Source organism: Fistularia commersonii, chromosome 8 (assembly GCF_037954325.1).
Source record: "Fistularia commersonii isolate RoL2024-O1a breed Wild chromosome 8, RoL_Fcom_v1.0, whole genome shotgun sequence".
In the NCBI taxonomy this organism is placed as follows: Eukaryota; Metazoa; Chordata; class Actinopteri; order Syngnathiformes; family Fistulariidae; genus Fistularia; species Fistularia commersonii.
The window spans coordinates 13,709,014-13,719,621 of NC_141291.1; the positions used below are offsets into that span (position 1 = coordinate 13,709,014).

General features: G+C 42.8%; 1 protein-coding gene across 1 annotated transcript in view; it reads right to left on the minus strand.

The window, feature by feature from the left end:
• The window catches only part of prex2 (phosphatidylinositol-3,4,5-trisphosphate-dependent Rac exchange factor 2), a 91,086-nt gene extending 87,947 nt beyond the window's left edge, over positions 1–3,139 (minus strand). Inside the window, exon 1 of the mRNA XM_086151264.1 lies at positions 2,712–3,139. Coding sequence (XP_086007390.1) covers positions 2,712–2,849 — 138 coding nt within the window. The 5' untranslated portion in view covers positions 2,850–3,139. The remainder of the gene's footprint in view (positions 1–2,711) is intronic.
• Between the last annotated feature and the right edge of the window lie 7,469 nt (positions 3,140–10,608).

Genomic DNA, 10,608 nt, shown 5'->3' on the forward strand with positions numbered 1-10,608 from the left:
GCAAAGGATTAACAAATGTTTTAAACATCACACTTTAAGTCGTGGTTGAGGGATCACTTAATGCACTGCGAAAACATCGTCAGAATATATTAATTGTGGCCCAAATCTCCCTCATGGGCCAAGACATGAAAAAGATTTCATCCACTGACCCTCCTTGAATAGCCTCCTTAAAATTATGACGCAGCAGCAAATGGCTCTTTATGTTCACCCATAAGTGAACAACAATAGCAAAGTTGAAAAAGATGACACCGCGGCTAAACAACTCACTGTTCCGAGTTCATCGGAGGGAGATGGTTTACATTAAGTCTTGATTTGTTCCAAGGATGGCTATCTTTTTATTGGCGCTCAGCTGTCCAAGATAAACACCGGTGTCCGTCCCCGCTGCCCACTATCACCAGCTATAAAAGTTCATTATGTAAGACGCGCTCGGGATATTTCCGTCAACTCTCGGAGACCCTGTGTCTCACCAACGGGCCTGCTGCGGAGCTCGCAAACTTAAATCACTTTCAGAGGCAGCCGTTCGGTCCAAACAACGTCAAATTTAGACGTACACTTACACCTTCGAGATTTAATCAGCATATTTTCCCATGAGAGGCCAGGTTTTGTCACACAATGGGCTCAAACTGTCATGGGACACATTGCTCCGATCATTCACTGTTTTCCACTACCTTAAGAGTATGCTTAGCATGAGGCGCATTGTGTTCGGGTCCCATGGATCAGCGGCGGTGATCTCTGCACTACAGTTCAACTTTGGCTACTGCCCGGAGCCTCATTGTTCCCCAGCATTTCCTAACCTCGGAGGAATTCCTCCTCCAGGAAATATGGTTTACAAGAGAAGGCACCAAGCCCAGGCGTTCGCGGGGACCACTCCAAGCCTTATCCACTCTCCACCCCAACCCCCACCACCTTCCCTACCCTTCAACCTCCTGGCAAATGCCTACTGTATGATCAGCTCTGTTCTTTCCCATTTCAATCCCCTCTGGCAAGAGTCCCTTCTATTCCTCCTCCTGCTGCTGCCGCTGCCGCTGCTTCCTCCTCGGGGGGGGGGGAGTCACACAGAGGGAGGGTGGCCCGTCTCGCTCTGACCCCCAGACACACAGCCTCGAGTGACGGGGGGCATAAAACGGAGGCGGCAAGCGAGTATTAGTGTGTGATCAGATGAAAGTCTTCTATGACCCTTCTCCTCAGTAGAGCCTTCTTTGATCATTCTGAGTGCCTCCCCCAACCCCCACCCCGCCTCCCCTCTCCTGAACCTCCCAATTTGATGGAGCGGTAGATAGTGGACACTTTCCCTCGCTCGTTGCGCAGCTTGTTCCGAAGCAACATCAACAAAAACGACGCCTGATCTCGGGACTGACATTTCCGTCCAGACCGCGGGGGAGCCTCGGAAAGGATCGGTCGCTTCGGAGCCATACCAGAAAATACAAGTCGGGAGGACGCGAACCCTCCTCCTCTAATGATGCCACATCTGTGACAGGCCATGCACAGTCAGGCCAGACCAGAGATCTACCCCCCCCCCCCCAACCCCCCCCCCCCCCCCCCATCCCTCTGTTCTCCATTGGAAACATGTGGGTAGTAGATTGGGGATTGTGCACGTTTGTACATATGGTCTGGGAAATACTGCTTTTAAATGACCCGGCCTCTCGACCCCGCTAAGATCCTGTCACACCGAGGAGCCTTAAACCCCTGAGAGAATGGAAACATGACAAATCCGGCGTCTTTTCCGGGAGGCATAAACGATCCCATCACACAGGATGGGATTGTCATCAGGACCCTGACTATTTTTCTTTTTTTTTTTGTAAATCAATTACCTCAGGGGACACCTCCAAATTCGCCCTTTTTCTTCGCCCGGTCTTTAAGGTCGAGTGTTTTTATGTAACGCCGTTAAACTATTAAACGTCACTGCCGAGTTGCAACATCCAAATGTTTTTCGCCGCTTTCTTCGTTCAAGCCGGTTCTATTTGTGTCCACCTGTGCTGTTCTTGGCAAAACCTCAGCCTTCTGGGTTTGATCAGAAGCTGGCACAGCCATCAAACTCTCCTACCTCACTTCCAAAAGCGGCCAGGGAAGCCGGGCAAAGCAGTTAGGTGGAATATCAACACCATCAGACTTGAAATTAATTTCAAAGAAAATACAAGAGTGACAAAAACATTGCGAGTTTGGACAGTTTTACAGAAGAAAAAAAACAGCAACCTGCAAAGGCAATTACAACACTTTCACTTCCAAGTTGTTACGATCACAGTAGACACCAGGGTGAGATTATTTGTGAATGTGGTCATTTTCAAAATAAAAAGGAGCTATTTTTCTTTCTTTTTTTCTCTAATTCACACATTTTGACAACTTTGGAGGGTTAAGCATCACTCCGGTGGGGCAGGATACCAAAGAGCTTCTCTTATTTCATACAAAACACTGCAAAATCTCGGGTTTTGCATTAGTTTTCAAAACAAGCTGGTGTCAAAACTTGTGTTGGTAACCTGGGAGAAGAACATGCATGGTGTTTGGCGCATATTAATCACATGTAATGTTTAATGGGTGAGTTCTGGTGCAGGAGCTCGATGCACCATGCATACTAAACAGGCTGACTGTGGGTTGTATGTTTGTGTGCGAGTTTCCTCTCCAGGAGTGAGTGAGTGGGGGAAAAGAAAGCAAAAGAAGAAGACGGGGGGAAAAACAACAAAACAAAAAACAAAAAAAAAGTGTGCAAAACTCACCGATAGAAATTCTAGTGTCCCAACATAATCCCGTTCGGTCTTTAAAAGCTCATTTAGGACGCACACTCGTAACCGGAGCTGTTTCTCCAAATCCTTCCCGCTTTCAGCTCTGTGCTCACTTCTGCTCTCCTCAGTCATTGTGAGAAAATAAATGCAAACCTTATTTCCTTCGGAGGAATAATAACCTTGGTCGGGGGGGAGGAAGGGGTATACAAAAAAAAAAAAACAGCGTTTAGGTGCGAAGATCTAAAGTTTGCAGCATGTTGAAGAGTGAAGGGGCAAACCGGTTTCTGCGCACAAAGTCCACGAAAAGTAGAGGAGGGGGGTAAAGTAGCGAAAACACACGAAACGCAGGCTATATATAACAAGGAAATATAAACACACAAAACGGGGCTGTAAAATAACTGTACACAACTCTGAAAGTTGAGTCCATGTGACTCCCAGATGCTTAATGCTGGTCTCTGCATCCCGGCAGCCTTTAAGGAAACAGCGTAAAATAAATTTTCCGTCATCATTTTCGGAAGTACTGTGAGCATTTTTCAAAATAAAGTTACTGCATACTTGCGATCTTAAAGATAGGCCGAATAATTCTTCTAATCAGAAAAATGTTCATGCTTTTCTGAAACCTTCCCACTCATACACCAAATAAAGCATATTTGTGGGGTCAATTGACTGTTTTAAAATACGCAAGACCGTAACAATTGTGACAGCGCTTTATTTTGAAAAGGCAGAACGACATTACTTTCTGTATTATCGGTGATTTCCGTCATTAGCTTTACAGCACTTCATACTATGGGCAGGCCAGGAAAAATGTACACAAACTTGTACTTGAGATGATAAGGATAAAGTGCACAAAGCAAGTGCACATTATTTTCTCTGAAAGTATTATTTGACATAATATATCCACTTTTACAGCTGCTCATGCAGTATGTGCTGATTCCAAGTTTGTGCACAAAATGTAATTATGTGTTTTTATTCCCTAATTGTTCCCCTGTCGCTGCCTTAATACAATGACTGTTTTATTCATTCATTCATTCCTCAAGCTACAGCCTCACTTTTAAGAGCTTGTTTAAGTCTTTGTTTACATTGTATGCAATCTCCTCTTGATATCTTTGTCACCGGTGTTGGCTGTTGTTGCTGCCCTTACAAAAGAATTTAATCCCTGGAGGATTAATAAAGTACCTATCAATCTACCTACAGGAAAAACTATTGAGCAGCGGAGCACAAATTGCTTTTGTAGTCAATTTCACGACATGAATGCACAGACTCTCATCAGATCCCATGCCATAGTGTCTGAGAAATAAGTGAGACATTCCACAGGTAAGAAACAAAGTTTTGCAGGAAAGAAAAGGTGGCATGACCCACTGTTTCAAAGGTATAAATGAAAGCAACAGCAACTACTTAATCAACAAGATATTGAGACTCAAACTCTACGCTCAAAAACACACAGTGAAGAAGGAACTAAAACAATCATATTCTTCTTCTTCTGCCCCTTTCGGCTTTTCCCTTCTGGGGTCGCCTGAGTACCTTTATATCTTTTCTCACTACGTCCATAAATCTTCTCTTTGGTCTTCCTCAAGACCTTCTGCCTGGCAGCTCCATTTCCAGCATCCGTCTACCGATATATTCACTATCCCTCCTCTGTACATGACCGAACCATCTCAGTCTGGCTTCTCTGACCTTCCCTCGAAAACATCTAACATGCGCTGTTCCTCTGATAGACTCATTCCTGATCTTATCCATTGTGGTCACTCCCAAAGAGAACCTCAAAATCTCATCTTTGCAACCTCCAGCTCTGCCTCCTGTGTTTTGGTCATCGGAACTGTTTCTAGTCCATACAGCATCGCTTGTCTCACCACTGTCTTGTACACCTTTCCTTTCATTCTGGCCGATAGTCTTCTATCACATAATACCTCTGACACTTTTCTCCACCCATTCCAACCTGCTTGAACCTGTTTCTTTATCTCTTTTCCACACTCTCTTTTGCTCTGGACTTTTGACCCTAAGTGCTTGAAATCCTCCAACTTCTCGATCTCCACTCCCTCCAGCCTCACCATTCCACCCGTGTTCCTCTTATTAAGACATATATTCTGTCTTGCTGCACCTAACCATCATCCCTCTCCTTTCAAGCGCATACCTCCACCTCTCTAGATTTTTCTCTACCTGTCCTCTGCTCTCACTACAGATCACAATGTTGTCAGCAAACATCATGGTCCATGGAGATTCCTGACTAATCTCATCTGTCAGCCTGTCCATCACCACTGCAAACAAGAAGGGGCTCCTGATGGAGTCCCACATCCACCTTGAACTTCTGTGTTACTCCTACTGCACACCTCACCACTGTCTCACAGTTAGCATACATGTCCTGCACCGGTCTAACATACTTCTCTGCCACCTCAGACTTCCACATACAATACCAGAGTTCCTGTCTCCGCACCCTGACATATGCTTTTTATAGGTCTACAAAAGTGCAGTGCAGCTCCTTCTGACCTTCTCTCAGCTAAAACAATAAGGTGTTGAAATGGTTATTGGATCTATATGATAAACTCTGGTAAATATGACACGCATCAGAGAGGAATGGGTTATTCTGAGTGACTCAAACAGGTCGATAGAATTTTGCCAAATTAAAGACTCAAAGTCTTGGACAAATGATACATCCATGTTCACATTGAGGGAGAAAAGAAAACACCAATATTGTTACTGCCCAACATAGACTGTCTGCGTTTTTGTTTGTTTGGTCAGTCGGACGGTCGGTTGGTTGGTTGTTTTTATTGAATCTATTTCAGTCCATTTTTAACATGTCAGTATTATGCTTAAGTATAATTTGTTCTCTGTCTTATTATGTGCCTACTTCCTCCTCCGTGACTAAATATGTCATGGGTACCGACTTATCATTTGTGCGATCCTGATCTTTGCCACGTCCTTGTTCATTGTTGGTCAATTTCCTTGTTGATCATCTTCACCCAAGAGTTCGCCCCCGACCTGAGCCTCATGTCTGTCGCCACCATTATTAAAGCTTTATTTTGTTCTGAGATTTTTTGTTCAAGCTCCTGTGCCATTACATTACATTACATTGCATTACAGTCATTTGGCAGACGCTTTTATCCAAAGCAGCTTACAAAAAGTACCCTTTTTCTGTTTGTTTATCATCAAGCTCCTCTGTTCTTGTCTGCAAATACTGTGTTCTACATTCAGGTCTTCATCTTGCCTCTGATATATATATATAGCCACTTAATGATTTCAAAAATGCAGGGAATCTGGCGAGCTTAAAATTCCCCTTTTAAGTTTTTTCCCTTGAAAATCCTGGTCACACTCAACATTAGCGTCTATAGTGTCAACTGGAGGTTAGTCTTGTAACTGGGAGGGTTGTGGAGGAAAACGTAGCCATATTTCTACTCACACAGTCACTGGAGAAAATGTTCGCTGAAAATAACATTTAAAGAGTGAAAATGTGGGCAGGAGGACAAGCCGTGTGTCGCCCACTCCACTCTCCAATCATTATGCCAAATAGATTATTTGTCTTGTTATAGACTGTGCAGAATTATTTGTTGGATCTACCTCAATCAGCTGCAGTCTAAATTTAACTTTGATCCAAAGTTTTAGTTCCTGCACAAGCCAGATTAATGTCACCCAAAGGGGTTATTTACTTGCTTGTGTAAATAAAACCACCCTCACCACTGCGAGGGATGGACATTTCTGCACGGGCCAAGGAGAAACAAGGAGGTCACCGCCCAAGCGCTCCACATTGGAACATTGTATCATATGACTTCTTCGCATTTCTGTGTCCTCAGAATAAAGCACAGAAAATAGTAATAATATTAATAATTATTTTTATCTAAGGCACCTCACTCGACACTCAAGACATGCAGACATTTTTTACACACACACACATATAAGAAGAAACAAAAATCAAAAGAATAATAAGCAATAAGGGTTAAATCAATACATGAATAGAATAAAAGTGAATGATTAATATAGAGGGAAATCTACTTGTGCACAAAATCATTCATTCTAATCCTTATGCATTTGAGGAATTAAAAAAATATTTAGAATGGTATATGTTAAGGTATTGTTTCAGGATACCGCATCCCTTTAATTTCATGGGTTTGTGGGTTGATCTTTACAGAAAAGTTGGTTTTGTGTGTGTTCTGTTCTACTGTGCTGCCCCGACCTGTCCACCTATCTTTGCCCCTGCTGAGGAATTAGGTAGGCCTTTTTTTTTCTGCCAGCCACGAAACACAAACAATCACAGATACACACTGGGTAACACACTTTGTCAACAGAAGTGTAAAATCTGAGGAGTCAGAATAAAATTCAATTATTAATATCATTATACGCTGCAGGGGAAGTGCTAGATTTGTGCAACACCCTCTAATAGTTCTCTACTTACAGTGCAGTGCAGGAGTTGACACTTGGTGGGAGTGAAAATACCTAGGTGTTGTGTCTATTGATTAAACTAAAAAAAAAAAAAGAAAAAAGAAATGCGAAAAAGAAACACATACACACAAAGAGATTTTTACTCATTCATAATTCTATCCCTTTCTCTTCCTGTCCTTTAATTTTGTTCAACTCTTTTCTTCTCAATTACATGTTAGTGTCAGTTTTTGTGGGGTAAACTAAGGACATGGCGTTCTCATCTTGCAGAAAGCTGGATATGTACTATACCCTGGTGGCCATATTCGGTGCAACATGGGTTTTCCTGGCGTTGAGAAAATAAGATGTGCTTCTTATTCATGACCACGAGGGGATGCTGTTTGTTCTTTTACCGGATCCAGTAAGCGATATGATTATGGATTAAAACAGATGTGCATTGAACCAAGCGACAACAACCCAAATTAAAACCCTTGAAGGCCTTGATCGGTCAATTTGTGATCGGGTCTGAAAGCAGCTGAGACCCTCGGCAACACTTGCGGCTGACCGACTTAATTAAGGGTTTCTTTTTGCCATTCGAAGGCAGGTACATTTTCAGAGCCTCAAGTTTTATGGCCCTTGACTTTGGTTTGCGGAATTAACCTCTATGTGGTTTAGTCCTGCTGGTACTTTACCAAGTGCTGCCATAAAAGATTTTGTTCTTGACATTGGAAAAGGGAGAGTTGGACTGATACGAGCTTTTTTCCTTTCTTATCAACAGGCAAGAGTAAAGATACCTGTACATGCAGTAGGGACTACATGTACATATCAGTGACGTGCAGTCAGTAGAGGCAGGGGAGGCCGGGCCTCACCTGTCATCACGGAAAGAAAAAAATGCAAAAGGAAAAAATACATCAAATGGTTATATTTATTCAGTGATTTGTACTATAAAGTTATTTTCCATGTGGCTTCACCATTTTTAGTTGTTTTTTTTTTTTTTTTTTTTCAAAATTGCTAAAAAAAATTCACATTTACAGTTCAAATATTAATAAGCGACATGCAGTGATGACGTCAGTGTCACACCAGCCATGAACCTCACCGCACGTCACAGGTAGATAATGTGCTATATATCTGCATGCACAGGATATAAAGTATGTATTTTCACTGTTGTCCTTTAATCATATCTTACATATAATTATATATCTTCAATTTTGTTTTCTTTAATTATTCATGCTATGTTAACTGTCTCAAATTTGTACGATTTGTGGGTAAAGATAATATTGGAGCAACAAAGTGTGCAATGCATTATTACAATATAGCATATATTACAAAAGGGAATCAAAATGAAACTCTTAATTTGCATCCTTCTGGGCAACAAGTGGTCAAAAATGTTGAAATAAAGAAGAATGAACACATAAATCACTGTGAAATAAGTTATTTTAAGCTATTTAATAGATATAAAACCCTTGGTTGAATGATTTCTGTGCCCAACTGTTCACGTCAAACATGTTTTTGTGTTGTTTTTTTAAGTGACACCACTAATACTCACGGGTCTTTTGGGTGTGAAATCAATGTAGGATACATTTGGAAGAAAGTACTGATTAATCAATCAGTATTGTTTTTTTTTTGTTATAAAGATTGCGATCTCTTTTCATGCCAGAACGATTCACTGGAAAGCAGGACGCCTTTTTTTAATATGATGTCCGTGTCACTTAGACTTGTCATTGTGGGAGTTTTTGGGCTTTCCAAATAGGGGACCCTCTTGACCCCCCTACCAACATCTTTTTTTCACTCCTAAACCCGGGGTCACGGGATCAGAGATGTGCACACACAGTCCCGCCAAGGGTCGTCTGTGACCTCTCGGAAACTACAGAAGCGAAAAAAAAAGAAAAAGAAAAAAAGCTGCACTTCTACCCAGAGTTTGACCGGAGGAGTTCTCTGCTTGTAACAAACCGCACACTTCTCAAAGAGCTCATTCACAGCCTCCGGTGCAGTTTGAGACGAAGAAAGAGGAACAGAGGCGTTTAACGCACCTCTGTTCCGTCCCGGGATTGTCCGGTATTAAATCTGGCTCGGTAGAAAGATGCTCAGCCCTTCAACGCCGCACAGGCCGCAGCCTTAAAGTAGAGCCGCGTGCCCCGGGGTCTGCGTTCCTGCGTGTTAAAAACACTTCCTGAGAAGCGGCTGCGCAACCCTCAACCCCTGCTCTGTGCCCGCCATGTTACGTGATTTACTAACTGGTGTTTCTCTGCCCGCAAAACCCCTGAACACGATACAGACGGTGCGCAAAAGAAGCATTTTATGAATATAGCTCTGTGTGCAGTCGTCGGGCTGCTCAAACACACTTTCTGGTTTATGTACTTTTTTGTGAAAAATAGCCTTGCCGGTAAAAGCCCCCCCCTTCTAGTCACGGTGCATTAAATCATTCTGTATACAAGGTAAATACATGAAGTTTTGACAAACATTTTTGAGACGAACGACTCTTTTCGAGGGGATTAATTTAAAAGATCTATTCAGAGCTTTGATGAGTCAAAGACAAATACATATAAAAACTCCAGTTGGTGAGTAAAATAATGAGTCTCTGTAATTATGGCGACACCCACGAACTGAGTTGTGCTAATTTGAAATGCAAATAAATTCAAAAGTCACAAACAAGAAAAAGCACTTTGGGCAGTTGTGTTGAGTAATGCAACCCGGAGTGTAGAGCCAGTGTGCGATAAATCATTGAAAATAACCATAAAAGCCCTTTTTTTTCAGAAGTCGAAATCAAATATATCTGACCGTTTCTAAGTACGGCACAGAAGATGGAAAGTGGCGATTCATGACGCGTGTTATTGGTTCAAGGTGACGGAATTTAAAACCCAGCCGAAGCATTGAGGCGATAAAAACAGCGGTTGGTTCGAATTTACGAGAAGCAACAAAGTCTGAAGGACGGCCTGCTGAGCAGCGTGGGTGCTCCGCGGCGTCTTCGGTCCCCGGGAGCTGACTTAACGTCATTGCACGACTAAATACATAATTAAAAGCGATTCATTTCAGCAGTCGGGCCACAAGTCTGACATTAGACATTCAAAATCATATCTAGAAAGATTTGATGTATAAATCATCCTTTGCTCATTGGATTTGAGCACCTGCGCTGGAAAAATACCTCACCTACTGTTTGCCCGTGAGGAGATGGCGAGTAAGGGGGGGTTCAGGGTGTGTTGAAAGCACGTTGTACAGTAATTTTGGGCGTTTAACAGGTGGCCCGCTGGCGACACCGGAGACAAGCATGCGAAAAATGCGCCGCTGCTCTGCAATCACAAAAAGGAAAGGCAGGCGGTTGACTTAAACTTTTAATCACCGCGTTGGGCGATAAGTAAAGGATCGAATGGGGGCGTGAAAAACACGGAATTACAGAGGGCGCTCCCTAAAGCTGCGGAAAGGGATCCCTTGTGGAGCCACGCCAAGTCACGGAGGTGTAAGCCAGCCTTCGCACCCGCTCTGGGGTAAAGAGGTGTGCGAGGAAACAGTAAGGGAGTGAGGGATTGAGTGCAACTTTTATACAGTC